Genomic DNA, 19,236 nt, shown 5'->3' with positions numbered 1-19,236 from the left:
GCAGGATGCATGAACTATGTCTCAACAAAATTGCTTTCAAATTATTTAGTTTAAAATGGAACACATTTCCCTCCCTCCCCCCCCCCACATTTGTGTTGGTATGAATTTATAATAGCTAATTCCTTTCAAATTCCAGTTCCAAAATATCTGGAAGTAGGGGATGTAAGATGTGCGATTAATGAGATGAGCATTTTTTTGACTCTTGATTCCCAGTACCAGTCAACTACTGGAACAGAATACTTGGGGGGAGGGTTGCTGAATTCCATCCCTGAAGTTTGAAGGAACTGGTTGACTCCTGTCAAGCACAACTCAGGTATAACTGATCCTGCCTTGTGGAAAACTGATGGGGTAGGAGACCTCTGCAGGTCCATGTCAGCCCTGCTTTCTGTGATGCTGCAGCTCATAGCAATGGTGGAAACTTCCAGTGGAACATGATTCAGGAAGTGCAGTCTCTTTGGCTGTTGAATTATTCTTCTAAAATTCAGGTTTTTGACCGTATCAGTTTAAAATAAGTTTGTATGCTCAAAAGAGTGTTCCAGATTGGGCCTTGCTCAAAAGCAGTATTTTGTGACTGAAAAGAGTTTATTAAAAATACATCTCAGTTAGTATGCAAGTAATTTTATTTAACTTTTAAAATTAATAATCTGCTTTTAAAAAAGAAGCTCCTTTATTTATTAGCTAGGTTCAAGCTAATAAATGCTTATCAAACAGTATTGCTGCCAAAAATCAAGTACTGTACATCCCACAGCTATCATAAAATATAACTGATATTAGAACTTCTTGTTGTAACAGAAAATTCACCAAGGGTGTATTTTTTATTATAAATTAGGTTTTATAACTTTGTCATGTAATCAACTTGAAAACATAAAAGTAATCCTACTAGAACTTACTTCTTTACTACAATACCTCACGCATGTGTAACTTACCGTGGCAGCTCCTGCTACAATTATATGAGGTTTTGCCACAGAACTCTAAGACACAAAGTGAAAAGAAATCAGTTTTTAAATGCTCACAAATAATACTTATTATTACATTGAGCAGGTTAATTAAGACTCATATCTTACTTAACTGTGACTCAAATTGTCCATTAATCAGTCATTACAAAACAACAGATTTCAAATATGTTACAGAGAACATCAACTTGTGACACACCAGAATTTTCACATAATAGAATCCACAAAAGCACAAAGCATCAATGAGCACTTACAATCATTATCAATTTTGCAGAGTAAGTTACCTTTAAAAGCTATCTAAACATCTCCTGCTAAGGTCAAGTACCTTGGAGATTATACTGTTGAAAAACTTTCTCTCAGTGTGTCTCAACACTCTCAAACATCTGTTTGATCTGAAATTACCGTAATCCCATTGCAAAACAGAACAAGGACACGGGACAGTTGTTGCCCTGGTCTGAAAGTTATGTTGAGGACAAGGAATAGAGTATATACTCAAACAGAAGAGTACTAGGAAAAAAAAACAGTGCTGATCACCTCAGTCTGAGTTTTGTTGTGGCACAGAAGGGGATTATCAGGTCTCAACTTTTTGTAGTAAGCATAGAAAAACAAATGATAGCTTCAGCTACCCTAATGGATATATTTCCTAATGGAAATAAGAGCAGTAAAAGAATCACTGGTGGCTAAATAACTCCAGGCTTTTCAAAGGTCAAGAAAGGAAGAAACAAGAAAAATTTAGTTGCCATTAGGTAAACACATTACTTATCATAATTACATACATAATTTTATGCTGAAGAAGACTGCAAGCTGTATTGTAACTGAAACATGTAAAATAATTTGTATATAACTTGAAGGTAATACTTAAAAAAAAATAAAAATCAAGGCATTCTTGACTTTACAAATTGCCTTTGCCTTTCAGTTTGGAACACTCAAATCAAAAATAAAATCATAAAGAGGTTGTGCAGTCTCCTTCGCAGGGGAATTTCAAGACCCAAATGGATGCATTTCTGTGTGACCTGCCCTAGGTGGTCCTGCTCTGGCAGGGGGGGTCAGACTCAATGATCTCCAGAGGTTCCTTCCAACCCCTACCATTCTGTGATTCTATGAGATACGCTGCAGTTGCTGGACTCCTAAAAATTACAGTTGTGTGTATGAAAAAAAAAAAAAAAAAGGTAGTAGTCCCCAGTCAGTTGCTTTGTTTTCCTAAACTAAACAAGTTTTTAAGACAAACCTCAGTCCAAGATTTTATACGTTGCCTCATAGAGCCATTAACTTCTGGATACCACAGGAAATCCTGTAAAGTAAATGCAGATTTACTATGGAAGCTTTAAGACAAGCAATAGACTAATAATAATAAAATAAAATAAAACCAAAACAACTAAGTGTCGTCAATTCAGCTGTGAAGGAAAAACACTCGGCCCAAAGTGAGATTTTCTTTACAGTTAACATGAAAAGCATGACACCTTGGTCTAATGTGGAAAACAGGAAAAAAAAAGAAAAAGAAAAAAAGCCCTCCCAAAAAACCCTTTGCCCCCATGAAAAAAGAGTAGACATTTTCATTTGTAGTCAAGGATTTAGGATTTCACCAAGAAGGTAGTATTTTACCTTCTGTCAATTGGGATGTCCTTGAACTCCCAGTGCAATCAGGGCTAAAACTAAGCTCACATCTGTAACTTATTTATTACAAATTACTTTTTGCTCAATTTCCCAAAGTTTTTACCAGTAGTTTTCATTGTTTGGTGTTTTTTTTTTCTTCCAGAACTTCAAATAATGGGATTGACAGCTTGAACTCACAATTTTCAAACCAAAATAAATCCTAATATTTTACATTATCATTGCATAAATTATTAGCTGTTTAAATCTAATAGTAATATGGACATGAAATGCATTGCCTACTGACAGTTTATTAAATGTCAAGAGTAGTGCCGAACTTTCATTTAGAAGGACAGTCTAGACTTTGGCTAGTGCTATTATATCTCCCACATAAAGTTGAGGGTACTTAGCATCTAGATATTTCTCAAGTACAGAATTATTGAAAGAACTAAAAATACACATTAAAGTTAAATGGCAGGGACCACTTACTCAAAAACTATTGTGAGGAAACTTTATAACACAAAATGCAGAAATACTACCAGTAGAGAAGAAACTTCTGTCTTCCACTTGCACCGACCTAAGGATTTTGTTAGTTCACTCGAGTACCGTGAATTCATTATTTGGCAGGACTCTGTGAGCCATCAGGCAGCTGTCTGCAGTGGCTGAAGGATGGAAGGATCAGCATGATGACTAGAAAGCGCAAAATTAAATTCTCTTCTTGTTGCCACCGATTTTCTTTTTTGTTGGTCAAATATTTTCCACATTTAGATTACTGGGTCACAGCCATTCTGAATGTGAAAATTCAGCTACTACGTCAATAATGTCAACAGCAATGCAGCCTCAAAAAAGCAGCAGACTAGGAATATATTCTTAACTACCCAGACATCTCCCAAAAGCCCAAATCTATAATGTCAAATCGTGGTGGTTAGACACCTAACAAGGCTTAAGGAGTTTTGAAGGTGTAGTTCTGTGTCAGGCTATACTAACATAAATCACACTGCTTTGTCCCTTATGTCCTGCCTTATGTTCTGCCCACTCTTTTCCAGCATTCCCTTAACCACAGTCACATCAGACCTCACCAAAAAACAAACACTGCAAGGTAAGTTTGTTGCTGAATCAACTCCTAAACCAGCCCAGCCCACAGCTGTACAAGAGCTACAGCACAAACACAGAAACATACTGTGAAGGGCAACAGAGTGGGGCAGCATAGGCTTGAACTGCCACGGGCTCACACCTTAAAGTGTTACTCTGTACTCTAAATCTTAACCACGTACACAAACAAGTTCTGAAAGCTCACTTGCAGACAACTCAGCAAATACACTGCTTCTTTGGTTTTCATGAACAGAGAATGAGTTGTCTCCAGGGAATAAACAAATACATGACTAGCAGAATCCCAGCGCTGCTGACAGCTGTCATGGGAAGCAAAGAAAGCTATTGAGGACACCATTCCAACTGCCAGGGCAGAGAACAGAGTCCTTCATAAAACCTACTCTCAAGTCTTTGTTTGCTTTCTTTTTTTCAATATCCACATTATAATCAACATTGTGGTTATTTCTCCATGCAAAGAGAGTGGAGAGAATGCTTGCTGGGATAGCATACAGAGCTTGGTGGCAATTACGGCAATTACCACTCCAAGGAAGTTAGCCTCAGATACATATACTCACAGCAGTGGAAAAGTAAACGTCCTGACAAAAGCTATTTTTGGGAAGGCCAAATTATAAGATCTGACAAAAAGAAGAATCTATATATGACTGCAATTTGGATTACATTGTATGAAATAATAATACGTATTATTCTGGCTTGCATTTTTATGCTAGATGAAAACTTACCACTTTAATTGAAGCAGATTTATCTTCAAAAGGGATATTTCCATGCTGTCAAAACACACAAAACAATAAAAGCAAAGTAAGACAAACTTTTAGAAGGAAAAAATGCTTACATTCATATGTTAACTTGCTCTCACCCAAAGCTTTATCTTCAGTAAAAAGGATTTTTCTTGTATAAATCTGTCAGTATAGTCATGCAAAATGTTTATGTTACTTTCTTGATAAAACAAGCAACTTGAATGAAGGGTTATTTTTCCCGGAAGAAATCTATCAGATAAAGTCTGAAATGTTTTCTACTCACTGCGTTACAAAGGTATAAACTTTTTTCCTAAACTTACCCTCCCAACATGATAAAAGCTTAGGATTTTTTTTTCTTTTGCTATACTTCCCTCCCCTAGATTTCTTTTTCATCTGCCCATCTTCTTTGCACAAAACAACTGAAACAGTTTTAAAGAAAGAAATAAAAAAAAATCATCTCAGGCAGATAATAAAGTCTGGAATGCATTATTAAATTTGCTGAATGAGACTTAAAAATCTTGATTTTGTGAATACTTGAGAAAAGATATCTCTCGACTTAAAAATCAGTTACTGAACTCTGATCTCATCACTTTTGGGCAGCAACTGCAACCTAAATAACAGAGTAGGAAAATCAGTTATTTGACCAAACATTTTGTGAAAATGACTGCACGCTGCCTCCTTAAAAAGTTATCAGCTTGCACTTCTAAACAACAGAAATACTAAAAAAATTACAAATCTGATCTACAATTGAAAGTGGAACAACTTTTCCCTCATATATGTACATACATATATAAAGGGATACACCTACCAAGCAAGATACTGCAAAATAAATGAATATTCTGTTCAACAAATGACACAGCTAAATCCTTTCTTACTGCTTCCACTCAGTAAGCTGAAGTTTACGTTCTTCACACCTTATAAAATTTAAACAATTCTTTGACAGCAATCAAAAGGAAGGTAAGACCAGAAACTATTTTTAGTTTCAGCCTCAAGTTAGACCTGGAAATCTGTCATTGCCCCAAGGATTTTTATGAACAGATTAGATCAGCAATTTATCTGACATTTAAAATGACAAATTATACAGAATGAATTACTACTATATAAAAACACACAAAGGAGCAATAATTTTCTCATCAAGAAGCCAAATATGAAGCATAAGTTGCTATGGGACAAGTCAGCTTCATTAGTTTATTCCCAGACAGCTGCAAGCTTTCTCTTAATCTTCCTAGTTCACTTCTCAGATTCCAAATCACCTCATTAGTACCCAAACAATTATCTTGAACTAATTTTGTTCTTTGCCAAAAGAGCCTTCTGTGGTTCTTCTTCCTGATGGCTAGACCAGCAATACTACAATTTCTTGTTTATTTTAAGTTCAGAGAAGAGTCACAAGGTAAATTGGGAAGAAAGACGCAAAATCATCATAAAAATAAACTGTCTCACCTTATTTCCTTCTTCTTTGACTTGAGGATTTATGAGTTTTATAAATGAATAGAACAGCTGTCGAATTCTAGAATCTCCTATAAACACAATATGTTTGTCTATGAGACAAATTTTTGCTTCGCTGTAAAACAAAACAGCAATTCAAGTTACAGGATATTTATATTTTAGAAAAAAGTCTTCAGAAAATCTACAGAGCAATGTAATTAAGTATTATATCCAGCTCTAAGAAATGGTACATCTTTTATTAAACATGATGAGTTAATGAAACTTTTAGGGTAATTTGCAGAGAAATTAAAATGAACTATCCTGTTAATTTGCTCAGGGAAACAACCAAGCAAGCTTTCCTATTCTGTGGTTCTACAGTAATTTCAAAATGGCAACACGCAGCCTAATTCTAAACATTTAAGTTCTCTTACTAGTAGGTGAAAAAAAGTGATTGGTAATTTAATTCAGGATTGTCTTACTTGTGATTCTAAACAAAATGCAGCTCAGCATTTTCCCTTTCAGCAATCTGAGAGTTACATATGAAGCTATGCACACTATTTTGTGGCTCTCCATAACACATACCAGTACTACCACCACCACCATTTATTTATACTTTTATACATAAACACTACTATAGTAAACACTGTAGGCACACATAATATACAAGGAAAAGTTTTTAAAAGCCTAGAGAATCAACTATAAAGTGAAAAACAGATGACACTGCAATTATGACAGCTCTAGTCAAACAACAATTACTCTTCTTTCCAGACAGATGAACAGAAGTCCAGAGTTTCCTCACCTGTTTTTGTACTTATGCATCATACAACTGTGGGGCTGCCATACTTTTTCTCCAAGAAATCTGCCACTGGACAGAAGATACTCACATGTGTCACCACCTTTAAAACGTTACATTAAGATTAGAATTCAGACACACAAAGTTAAAACATAGCCCCATTGATGTTAAAAAAAAATAAATTTACAATATTTGAACCACAGGAACTGATTGAATCAACAGTAATGAACAAATACCATTTATCATAAAAACATCACGTGCAAGTTTCTGCAAATTGCCTTCTCACTTATTGTACTACCCTTCTCTATAAATCACTCCTCTATCCATAAAATGTCAGTGATCCCATTTCTTCTGTCAGAAAGATGTTGTGAACTAGAATGGCATTTCCACCAAAATATGCCAATCCACTGTGTAACTTACTATCCAGAATACCACATTATGAAATTAAAGAATTACACAACAGTTCAATAATCTTCTACATTGAATCACTACACACAGCATCTTGTGTAGAACATAAATCTCAAAGTGAGATTTGCAAGATAATATATTACATCTCCTTGCTTAAAACATAGCAGTCACCTTAGAACTGATGAGTTTGCATGCTGGGTTAATACCCAAAACAAAAAATATTTACACAAGAATTTGCTGCTTATTCTGAATCATAGCTACCTTTTTCCAGTCAATAAGTTTTACAATAATTAAGGTTAATCACTTTACAAGTGCTGATGTTCCAGGTCACTTTAAGTTCATATAAATAAAATACCTCAGTTATGAAATCAGTGACATTTCTCTTCCAGCAAACTCCATGTCAGATTCTGCTGCCTTATAACTGAACACAATTGAACACCTTTCACGACAAGAGGAGTTGCCCTCCGACATTTTTGTCATACTTGGCACTTCAGAGCACTGACAAAGAGGAAATAGGTGGTGAATGATACGGCAAGTACCTCTACTAGCTTGTGCAGAAACAATGCACCACTTTCCATGAAACTTTGATTTCATTAAACTCCATGAGAACTGCTCTTTTACTTCACTGAAACTTGTACTAATCCTTAGGAATAGGGTGTTTTTCTATCAGCTTCTCCTTTTCACAGATGCTGGAGGCCATGTGTTATAATGAGACAGACTTCCTGCTTCAGTTATTATGAGAAAATCTGAAGCTTTACCTAGCACTGCATATTAGATGAGGTGAAAAGAAAGAGATGCAAGTAGTGTGAGGTTTGAAGTCTGTAAGAATGGGAATTCACAAGGCACTGCTGATGTCTACAGAGACCCAAGCTCACAGTCCTCAAACATCAATACTGTAGTAAAGCTTTTAGCAAAAAGAGACAGAGCCATGGTATGACTTCCTTTGCGCGTAACAAAGTGTTCTGGTTTGGTGGGTCCGGGGAGAAGGGCCACAGGAGTGGCTCCATTAAGAAGCTGAGAAGCTCCCCCTGCTCCAAAGAGCCATTGGAGGGACAATAGATACGCCTCAGCAATTCACATATGAAAGAATAAACGTAACACCTGAGCAGAGAGGCACTTAGGACAGAAGAGCTGTGCTGGAGAAGGAGAGCAGTGCTGGTGGTTGGTGAGGAAGAAGAGGAAAGAAGGTCCCCAAGCAGAAGTTTCCCTGCAACCCATGGAGAGATGGCAGTCTGTCCCCCTGCATTCATGGAGGAATGTGGTGGAACATTCCCTGAAGGCACCATAAGGGATGAACTTGGTCAGTGGACTTGGATTTTGTGGCCAGAGGATTTGCTACCTGTGGACTCTGATTGTGCAGCTTTGGAAGACTCCGGTGCCAGGGGAGTTTGTTCCCAAAGCAGCCCCTGACTCTGTGGGAAGCCCACACTGGAGCAACTTGCTCCGGACCTTCCTGGAGTGGGATGGACTCATGAAGGAGAGGTTCGTGGAGGACTCTCTCCCATGGGAGGGACCCCATGGGGAAGCAGGGAAGGCCTGTAAGGAATCTTTCTTCCTGAGGAGGAAGGAGCAGCAAGAACCACCAGCCTGTGAACTGACTCTAAACCCCAACCCCTGTCCCCCTGTGTAATTTGGGCCTGAGAAGGAAGGGAGGGGTGGGGTAACATACGCAAGCCCTGCTCTTTGTGTTGTCTGTGTCCTGTGTGTGATTAGTATTAAATTAAATTATTATTTTTTCCCCAAGTTGAGTCTGTTTTGCCCAGGACCTTAATCAGTGAAGAACCCTCCTTGTCTTTTGTCTCAACCCATGAACTTTGTCCTCCTCATCCCAGAGTGTGTGTGTGTGTGGGGAGTTGAGTGAGCAGCCATGGGGCTGTTCCTTTGTTGTTGTGTTGGGCCCAACCACAACACTAATGGCAAGCCAGGCAGGAGAGAGGTAAAGAACCACAACACAAAGACTTCCAGATGACCACAGTCCAGTCACTTAGTAGCACAGAAGTGCTTTCTGTGTAATATTCTGACAGAAAATCATATCCTAAATTACAGTCTCAAGGTCACAGTGAAAGTTAATTAATTCTCACATGCAATGAACCAACTTTGTTGTTGTTGTTGGGTTTTGTTGAGCTGGACATAGGATTATTGAGAAAATTACTTATCTCCATAATTTCCCAATAGTGGTAAGAAATAAAATAGTACTTGTATTGATATATTTTTTCTATAAACATTTGAAACCTAAGTGTACTGAACATGAGAAAACATTAATAATTCCATAGATGGTGGAAACATATACTTATTTCCAACATTTATGGAACCAGGATCTTTATAATCCTGCATGTGCACAGATCTTTCCAGATAACTATTGCATTAACATTGGCAATGATGTTGCTACTCTAGTTTGTGAGTTGATACTCAGCTGCCTGCTCCTTCACAATCCACCCAGAAAAACAAAAAGGTAACAATCCCATCTACGAAGCTGGGAAAATATTACAAAGAGCATAAAACAAACTGCATGTTTTAAGTATAGCTGACACTCAAAACTCTTAGTTCTCTCTTAGTTAAAAACTAGCTCTCTCCTAGCATCAAGAACATCTCAGATACAGATGCAGACAGTGCAGCTCATGTATGCTGCTTCTTGAATAAAACTATAAAATTTGATTGGAAAAAGGAAGACACGGCAGCTGAAGAAATCTATCCTTATCTTCATCCTTGGAACTCCTCCTACGTGTTTTAATGAAAATCAGAAAAAAGCAACGTTGAACAGACTGCATTCCAACTGTTACTCCTTGGTTCATGTATTCAACCAAACCTAGTAGTGGTAACACAATCAAGTACTATTATTTGCCATGATCTAAGGCTCCTCAAGCCCTCATTTCAAAATGCAGCTCTAACAATCAGACTTTCTCTGCTGGAGAACCACTGCTATTGCACCATGACTCCTAAAAAACTGGAGTAACATGAAGAATTTTAAGAGTCTTGAAAAAGGTCTGGACAAACATCTCACAGTCACAGCTCTGAGTTTAGGTCAGTTTTCTGTGAGAAACCCACACATGACATACTCCTCACATGTGCAACAAACCAGCTGTATTAAAGCTGCCTTCTTTACTCCCTATCTCAGTTTTAGGAGCTCTTGGTCAGGCAGATTTTGACATAGAGAAGAAAAATGTATTTACAATTTAAGTAAGATATATACATATGGTGATAAACCCCTAATTTAATAATTAATAAGGGTCTATTAATCACCCCAGGGTAGTTCTAGAATTCTCTCAAATTCATAGAATCATTCAATGGTTTGGGGTTGGAAGGGACCATAAGGATCATCTAGTTCCAACTCCCTGTATGGGCAGGGACACCTCCCACTAGACCAGGTTGCTCAAAGACCCAACCAACCTGGCCTTTGGAACACTTCCAGGGAGGGTGTGTCCACAGCTTCTCTGGGCAACCTTTCCAGTGTCTCATCACCCTCACTCACAGTGAAGAATTTCCTCTTAATGTCTAAACTAAATCTACCTTCTTCCAGTTTAAAACCATTCCTCCTTGTTCTATCACTACAGACCCTTGCAAAAAAGTCCCTCTCCAGCTTTCCTGAAGGCCCCCTTCAGATACTTGAAGGACACTATCAGGTATCCCCAGAGCCTTCTTTTCTGCTGGCTGAACAATCACAACTCTCTCAGCTTGTCTTCATAAGAGGTGCTCCAGTCCTCCAGTCAACCTCGGGGCCCTTCTCTGGACTCACTCCAACACTTCCATGTCCTTTTTATACTGTAGACTCCAGAGCTGGATGCAGTACTCCAGGTGAGGTCTCACAAGAGAGGAGTAGAGGTAGAGAATCACCCTTGGATCAACCTGGGAGGTCACCAGTAACATCTCAAGCAAATCCCTCAAGGATTTGTGAGATAGCACAAATGACATTGACACTTCTACCCTAATTGCAATGCACATGCCCTATTCATGTCAAACTGATTAATGACTGCACAGTAGCAAAGGGATATGGCAAATGGCCAGATGCAGAGGGCCACAGGCTTCTCAGCAGTTAAAGCAGCTCTCATGAAAGTATGCTGAGACCTCAGATTCAAAGGGTTTCTGGAAAGGCAGCCTTTGTAACTCTCCTATCTTTCAACCAGTACAGGTCACTCCAGGCCAGCAATACAATATTTATATTTTTTTTCCCCTCAAGTCAGTGCCTGTTTCCTTATTCAGTACAGTGCCATTTCTGAACAGGTTAAAGAAAAGACGTTCTTGAAGTAGTTTATCAGTGCCTTTCTGCTCCTCTTCCAACTGCTGCTACTTACAAGACAGCTTACAAGACCCTCCACTTTGCAGATTTTGCATTATGAAAGCAAGTTTTACTGGGAAGTTCAGTGGGTTGCTCCTACCTACAATATGTATTTTAATAACTGAGGCCAAAATGAGCTGAAAGCTTTCACATGTAAAGATAATCAGACAAAACAAAGGAGTTCTAACTAGTGTCAATGATCCAAAAGCTCCAAAAGGAAACCAAGACAAAAACAACCACTTTATCAAAATTATGCATATTCTTAAATTCAGTCGATGCTTTGTGAACTCTTCAGTATTGCAACAGGAGAAAAAAAACGAGAAGGCAATCTACACAACTCAGGCTTCCAAATGCAGCAAGATAAACTAGGCTAACTACCAAAACGTTAAGACATCCAGTTGCCACTCATTTGAAATTATGCTGAATTTCAGATGTAAGATCATGGAAGGGTTGCAGAAGGATATTTCAGTCACCTCTGCCTTTATCGCTCCTGAAAAACTTCTGTATTTGCTATAAATGCTCCACCCTCCTTTTCTAAACCATTTGTGTCTTTTGAATGTTACTTGTTGAAGAAGCCAAACTGTTAAGTTTGTCTTAATTCTTGTTCTATGCCCTATCTTTCAGTTACTGGAAAGCCTCTGTGTTATCCCTTAACAGATTAAAAAAACTAAAAAGCCTTAGGCAAAGGAACTTGTTGAAAGCTTTGTGAAAATGCATATGACCATATCAACTTACAGGAAGGCCCGCAGATTCTCACCATTTTAAGATTTGTGACTCAACCCACTCATTAACTCTTCCATCATACATCGTATTTATGTATAACTGTCTCCTTGTCATCTTTCTGATACAGGAGTTCCTATTTCCTGATGCCAGTCTTACAATCCCTCTTTTAAAAACACAAATAATTTGCCATCTTCTTTCCATCAAGTTTGTCAACTAATTTGGGCCTTAAGGAACATAGCGCAACAGGCAAGTTCAATTACTTCATGCTCAAGCTCCTCCAGAACTCACGACGATTCTTCCGTGTCTTGCAACTTGGCACCAACCCGTTTATCAGGCTGACATGCCAGCCAGAGGGTGAATCTAGGGAACTGTAACCATATTAAAGGCTCCCTACCCCTTTTCCCATTTCCACAAAAAACTGCTTCAGACTTGTCTTCCATGGACGTTAGCAGTGTGTTAGAATAAGACAACACCAGTTGTCCTATAAGTCAGAGAGCTGCAGTGATCATTCTCTGGATCAACGTTTTGATCTACTCACCAAAACATACTACATTTTTAGCATGAATTAGAAACAAAAATGTATTTCCTTTATCCGTTGCGTGAGCATTTACGGATCACGCCAAGATTCACAGCTTCAGGGCCAGAACATCCCAAAAGAAGAGGAATCGGCAAAGCTCCCAACACCCCTGTAACCCTAGTGCACCTGTGAGCAGCCCTGTCAGGTTCACCACCCTGGCCAAGTGGGTGGCTTCCAGATCTCAGTTACTCACTTGTCCACAGCCAGAACTACCCGTGACTCCAAACATCTCGTTATTTTGCTTCATCCACCAAAGAGGCTGGATTTTGTTATGTCTGAGGCAGTGGCTTAGACAGTAGAAAAACACACACCGAGTCTTACACCAATTAAGAGAGTTATCACTAATTGGTAAAGCCTGCTATTCCTCCTGTGTGGGAACAGCTGAGGAGCCAGCCCACCCCTACCCTTGCAGCTTCACCTGCAGCCGTTAGGCTGCTACGCGCTCCGCGGCACGGCCCTCAGCCTTGGGCCGTCCGTGCTCTCAGCAAAAACATCGCGTCGCCACGGAGCCCCCGAGTCACGCCCGCCGGGGCCCTGCCCGCCCGGCTGGGAGCCTGCGGCGACCCCGAGGCCGGGCTCTGCAGCGCCCTGCGGGCCGGGCCCCCGCCAGCGGGTCCCCGCAGCCGCGCTCCCCAGGCTCGCCTCCCGCAGCAGCCAGCGACCTGCCACGCCGCGCTGCCCTGCCTACCCCAGCCCGCCGGGGCATAAGCACGCGTGTCGCCCCCGCCGACCCTCGGTCCCTCCCCGGCTGCTCCGAGCGCGGCGACCGCCGCTTTCGCCGCACGGCCGCGGTCCCCGGGCTCCCCCGGGGCTCCGCCTCCCGCTGCCCGCCAGCCGCGGGCCCCCACGGAGCGCCCGCGGCCGCCCCCTCACCTCGGTAGCGGCGAGAGGCGGCGTGGCAGGCGGCGAGGAGCAGGACGGCGCCCAGCGCCAGCGCCTTGGCGCTCCTCACGCTGAAGTAGTAGTTGATCTCCCGCTTGCCCAGGGTATAGGCCAGGGCCGCCATCTTGGCTCCTCCATGACAACAGCGTGCGATGGGGCGGGCGGGCGCAGCGGGGCAGCACTGGGTCCCCGCTGGCAGCGCAGGCAGCCCCCGCTGCCGCCGGCCGCCGCCGTCCCCACCGCCCTGACGGGGAGCGGCCCGACACCCCGCTCCCGGGGCGGAGCCGCCGCCCTCCTCTCCGCGCCGCCGCTTCCCCCGGGCCGCCAGCGGGAGGCCCCGGGCGCTCGCTTCCCCGCCCTGCGCTGGGCCTGGGGGCGCGGGGGCTCGGCCCGCGCTGGGGCCGAGGCGGGGCAGGGTCGTTCCGGCCCCTGGGAGCCTTGCTCTTCCCCGGCGGGAGGGGGTTGAGGCTGTGCTCCATGCAGGAGCGCCGTGGGCGAGGTGCTGGTACTGGGCAGTACTGGTTTTTATTCCAAGTCATGCGATTTTTTAAACACTCTGGAGCTGGCTGAGAAGCGGTCAGCTCGGGCTGGCAGATGACGACGCCCCCTGAGCGGGGGTAGCACCGTGCAGGGACGGTGAAACACCTTCCCAGGCTCCCTGCACTGCTGAGTGAAATGCTACGATCTTACAGAAGGGAAAACCTGCTCCTCCGCAGGCGGTTACTTGCGTGACAGCTGGGGAAGGTGATGGGCAAGGGGTGTGCCGGCGGGACCCGGCCGCGGCCGCGGAGGCTGCTGAGGGGCTGCCGGGCCCTGAGCAGGGCCGGCCCGCACAGGCAGCGTGTGTGCACAGAGGGACCCGAGAAACCGCATGTAAACAAACATCAGACTCAGGAACAGTGTTCAGTGCTTGCATAAATGTGGGGAATAAACAGTGAGTAGTCAAACTTTGGGTCGATCAAGAAGTACTTTGAGTACTTCATCTGCTTCATACTAGGGCACTGATGCACTTGGCAGATTTTGAGATACTTATTCTCTCTTAGATCCAGCAGAACTCTTTTCGTTAGGACTGGCCCAAAAAAAAAAATATATGGAAAAAAGTTGTTTGTTTGTGTTTTTTAAACAGACCAGGTAAATAATAATAATGAATGACCTAGATTTTGAACACGCAAAAAGTCTGTTTTTCGTTTGGCTATCCTTTTTATTACCTGTCACCTGAACAACACTGTTCTGAACGCTCTGCAGATAATTGAATTTGGTTATTAATTGAATAATATGTATAAAAATTACTTGGGATTAAAAAACAAACAAAACAAAACAACAAACTTTTGAAACAAAATCAGGAAGTCTACACACTGCAAGCAGAATTTTATTTTCAGATCTGAACTGAAAGAACTGAAAGCATTATGCAAACATAATGTACATATAAGATCTGAGTTCTGAGTATTCTTCTGGTGTGTGGGGTTACTACATATTAAATGGAGATGCCAACAGATAGTAACAACAACAGTTTTTTTCTATTCAATTCAGTCCGTTAATTCATTCGTTGTTATTTTTTTAATAATAAAAACACTTGGCTGTTTTAAAGTGCTCAGGTTTTTTTCTCTCAGGGAGAGAGGGGGAAAAACGTACAGGTAAACGGTGTATAGATTTGTAGTTACTGGGTTATTCTTTTCTTTAAAAAACCTAAAAAAACCCCAAACACACACATAAAAAAAGCCAAACCTGATCATAGTATGTATTATTTTACTCCACAAATGAAAAATTCCCATTAATTTTTTTTGTCATTCAGAATTCAAAAGCAAAGCATTTTCAAAGCCTTCTTACTGTCAATAAACCTTTGTATGTGTTAAAATATTCCTGTTAGTATTTAGCTTTCTTTGTCCTCATTTCACATACGTTCCAGCCGCAGGCATTTTACACTTCAGGAAGCAACTTAAATGTTTTGTAACAGCCTCTGTACCTGAAAGTGTTCAGTAGAATATTTTTGGTAGCTTTTTGCATTGCTGCTCATTAATGATTCTTAACAGTCACGGAATCACACACACAGAATCACCAAGGCTGGAAAAGACCTCTGAGATCATCAAGTCCAGCCTATGACCAAACACCACCACATCAGCTAGACCTGGTGCTAAGTGCCACATCCAGCCTTTCCTTGAACACCTCCAGGGCTGGTGACCCCACCACTTCCCTGGGCAGTCCATTCCAATGTCTAATCACGCTCTCTGTGAGGAAGTGCTTCCTAATATCCAAGCTAAACCTCCCCTGGAGCAGCTTTGGGCTGTGCCCTCTTGTCTTGTTGGTAGTTGCCTGGGAGAAGAGCCCAGCCCACACCTGCCTACACAACCTCCCTTCAGGTAGTTGTAGAGAGTGATAAGGTCCCTCCTGAGTCTCCTCCAGGATAAACCACCCCAGCTCCCTCAGCCTACCCCTGTTAAGACTTTCCCTCTAGTCCCTTCACTAGCCTCGTTGCTCTCTGGACCCGCTCCAGCACCTCAATGTCCTTCTTGAAGTGAGGGTCCCGGAACTGAACACAGCAAACACCAAGGACCAGACACTCTTTTTCAGTTCTTTTTGCAACATTTATTCATTAAAAAGTAAGACATTTCATTAACCAAAACATATCTGCTTCAGCCTGTCTCTACCTGCAATAGGACTGTGTTCAGTTTGCTGACTGTGCTGCAAGTCTGCAAGGCGCTTTTATGGCCATAGGTGTAGCTCCTCAAAGCTTATCCTAGGGAACACTGCTGCTCCTAAGTGGTGTAGGTGCAGAGGGCATGGAGTTCAGCTGAGCTCCCAGAGTACTGGTGCACCTTCTCAGGATGGCTGCAATGCTTGAGCAGCTTTTCCCTCAAAGTACAACTTTTTCTCCCAAAGTTAAAACAAAATTCAGCTCTTTACTATGAGATAGCCTTTTTGGAGAATTTCACTGATCTTCAGTCAAATTGGTTTCTTCCTATGAAAGAAGAGCAGAAAAGTCTCAAAACAACAATATTTTTTGTTTATAGATACCTCAAGAATTTACAACATCCAGAAATAGAAACTCTGTCCCACAGCCTTTGGAGGGCTGTTCCAGATCTGCTGCTGGAAGACCCTGGGCAGTCCTTACTTGGCCTGAAGCACTAACACTGGCCTTCAGTGTTGCCAAAAACTCCACGTATGGATTACATTTCTGTTATTTTAGGACTGTACAAATGCATGCGGATACTGTTGCAGGTAAATTATCTTAATTAAGACAATCCACCTGTGTATATTAAATATGTATGTGGATGTGAACAAGACATTTGCTTTTGCTTCATCTGTCTTTTGAGACATTGCTTAGATGTTCAGCTCATTTCAGACTGAAGCTTTTGGCTGCAGTGCCATGAGTTAGGAAGTGATCTGCATGCATGTGGAGTTGCTTCTTACAGGTTTTTCAAAAGCTATTTGAATTCTGCATCACTACATATATCTTACTAATTCACACAGAAATCATTATATATAAAAGATCTGATATAGAAGGTTAATTAGGGATTGCTAAGTACCCCATGAAACCAACTCCAAACATGAACTATTACTAGCTAGAAGCAGATTTGTAATTTCCACTATATACATACTTTATTTTCCTGTTTGCTGATAAACTCAATAATAAATGCTGATAGTAATAAATGATGATAAAATAGCTAAGGTCTGCTAACTGTTTTGATGAGTCAAACCTCTGCTTTTGGTGTACAAATGCTGAAGTTTCATGTTGGCTTTCTGCTTGTTCTGCTGGAAACACCAAGGCTGTCAGTGGAAGAGGAACACCTAGAGCGATCACAGGGAGAAGACCAGCAAAGAGAGAAGCAGTTCCTGTGAGAGGCAGATGAGAAGTGACACTACTGTGTGCATGGGTTAATGGCTATGACTATGAAGAGTGAAAAGGCACAGGTGGGATTTAAAATTTCTGTTTTCTAGAGAGGTAGCTTTGGCTTAATTGTATTAATTGTTTCCAGAAGATACTGTGGTGTTACTTATGGTCACTATTGGCAGAATCTAAAAATATTACTGAGATGTTCATTTGCACTGTTTCCCCCATGTGTCAATATAACAAAGCAATCAGAAATGACGGGGTTCCTCTCACCTAACTCCACCCACTTACAATGAATCATTCAATTTAAATTAATCATTGACCTTGTCAGTAGAACTGGTGGAAGTAAGGCACTAGTAATTTACTCAGAAGTTAGAAGAAGGTGGATAACTTACCATTAGAAGTTGAATTGAATTTGGTAAGTTTAAATTGGACAAATGTCATTTACACAGGTATAATTTGGGTGTGATAATTAATCCTTGACTGCTTCCTGACATTGCTTGAGAGGCTCAGTGTAAATGGAAGAACTTTGTGCCAAGGATCAAACCTGGTATGCAGATACAAGTTTGCTGGTAAGCTTAGTTCACAGTAGAGCTGCTTTATTTCCCTTTATTTCCTGTTTTCAGCCTTACAGCCATATGTAACTTCTGGAGTTACGTCTGCTGTTCTCAGCCAGACACAAGGCAATCCCAAGGACTGTAAGCATGTAAGAACAGATAAAGTGGCTACAGTAGTATAGTCAACTATTACAGAGACAGCATTCTTGGTCAGAGGAATACTAGGTGTGCTATTTTCTCTTTAGAGTTTTTATATGCTTATAGGAGTTAAATTAATTTTTCTCAAGTGTGTGTGTATATATATATATATATATATATATACATATATATATCTAAAAAAGAAATATCAGCACCAGACTTGGGAGAAAAAATATAATTTACCTCTCATCTGTAAGTTTCATAAGGACAATATTAATAACAAACATACAAGTTGTCATAAACTAACCAGAATATTCCCTATGTTCTCTTACAGGTTAAGTGTTGAATAATTAATCAGTAGAATCTGCTATGCCCCAAACCATATCACATATTAATTTCACTTGTGCAGCACTGTCAGATTGCTCTGGCCATCTTGTAATTTCAGAAATAGATTTGCATCTCCAACAGATTCTTGAACAGAGTAGTATTTTCGGTAGTGCAGCGTTTGCTTCAGCAGCTTTTGTGTACTTGCCAAAATATGGAGTCAGACATTTTAGCTGCTGAGTTTTCAGCCTCATAACAGCAGCCAGTCTTTCTGTAAGCATCAAGTTTCCTTGTGGCTTGTGCATGCATGGCAGCCATCTATTGCAAGTGTTTGATTACGTTAATGAAGAGAGAGTAGAGAGAGTAATAAGGGTTTTTCTCAGTGGACTTGTTCAATCAAGCAGTGTACCCTGAGTACTCTCTCAGCCAAATACTGAAATAATTACGCTGCCAAACCTGTAACTTCTTGGAAATTCTATCACAAATTACTGCTTTTACAGATTTTCAATGAGTTTCTTGGTATACAGGTACTATTTTTTTCTGTTTCCCACCTCTCTTTTCTTTACTCTGGATTGAGAGAAAATGGCAGTCACCGTTAGTCCTTTTCATCGGCACATTATTTTCACATCATTCCTCTTCTGTTTCCCCTTTATGATCCTGGGTGTGTCCCTTTAAAATTAAGAATTTTTGTATACATAGGGCAGTCTTTGGAAGCCTACACAGCCACTGTCCAAGCTGTGTCATTTCTGTGGATCATAAGAAGCCACCTTTCCTGGCTGCCAGCAACATAGATGCTGTTCTGTAATTACCCTGGTCTCTTTAAAACAGAGCGAACATAATTTCCATGTCTGTTGGTACCATCTCTAGTAAAAATCATTGATGCTCATCATAATTAACATTCTGTGCCTACTTTAGTAGTC

The 19,236-nt window shown here is 41.0% G+C and overlaps 1 protein-coding gene across 5 annotated transcripts in view; it reads right to left on the bottom strand.

The window, feature by feature from the left end:
* The window catches only part of CASD1 (CAS1 domain containing 1), a 31,044-nt gene extending 17,313 nt beyond the window's left edge, over positions 1–13,731 (bottom strand). The window contains exons 1-6 of one of the 5 annotated variants that reach the window (XM_051609322.1): positions 13,460–13,731; positions 6,612–6,708; positions 5,828–5,948; positions 4,373–4,417; positions 2,182–2,244; positions 927–971 (exon numbers count right to left, since the gene is read on the bottom strand). In XM_051609322.1, the coding sequence (XP_051465282.1) occupies positions 927–971; positions 2,182–2,244; positions 4,373–4,417; positions 5,828–5,948; positions 6,612–6,708; positions 13,460–13,592 (504 nt within the window). In that variant the 5' untranslated portion in view covers positions 13,593–13,731. Of the gene's footprint in view, positions 1–926; positions 972–2,181; positions 2,245–4,372; positions 4,418–5,827; positions 5,949–6,611; positions 6,709–7,368; positions 7,387–10,400; positions 10,730–12,269; positions 12,740–13,274; positions 13,360–13,459 lie in introns of those variants that run through there. The other 4 variants (XM_051609323.1, XM_051609326.1, XM_051609324.1 and 1 more) reach the window with 4 other exon arrangements.
* Positions 13,732–19,236: the final 5,505 nt, after the last annotated feature.

Source organism: Apus apus, chromosome 2 (assembly GCF_020740795.1).
Source record: "Apus apus isolate bApuApu2 chromosome 2, bApuApu2.pri.cur, whole genome shotgun sequence".
Taxonomy (NCBI): Eukaryota; Metazoa; Chordata; class Aves; order Apodiformes; family Apodidae; genus Apus; species Apus apus.
Note: the sequence above shows the minus strand (reverse complement) of the source record. Positions and strands in the feature narration are given on the sequence as shown.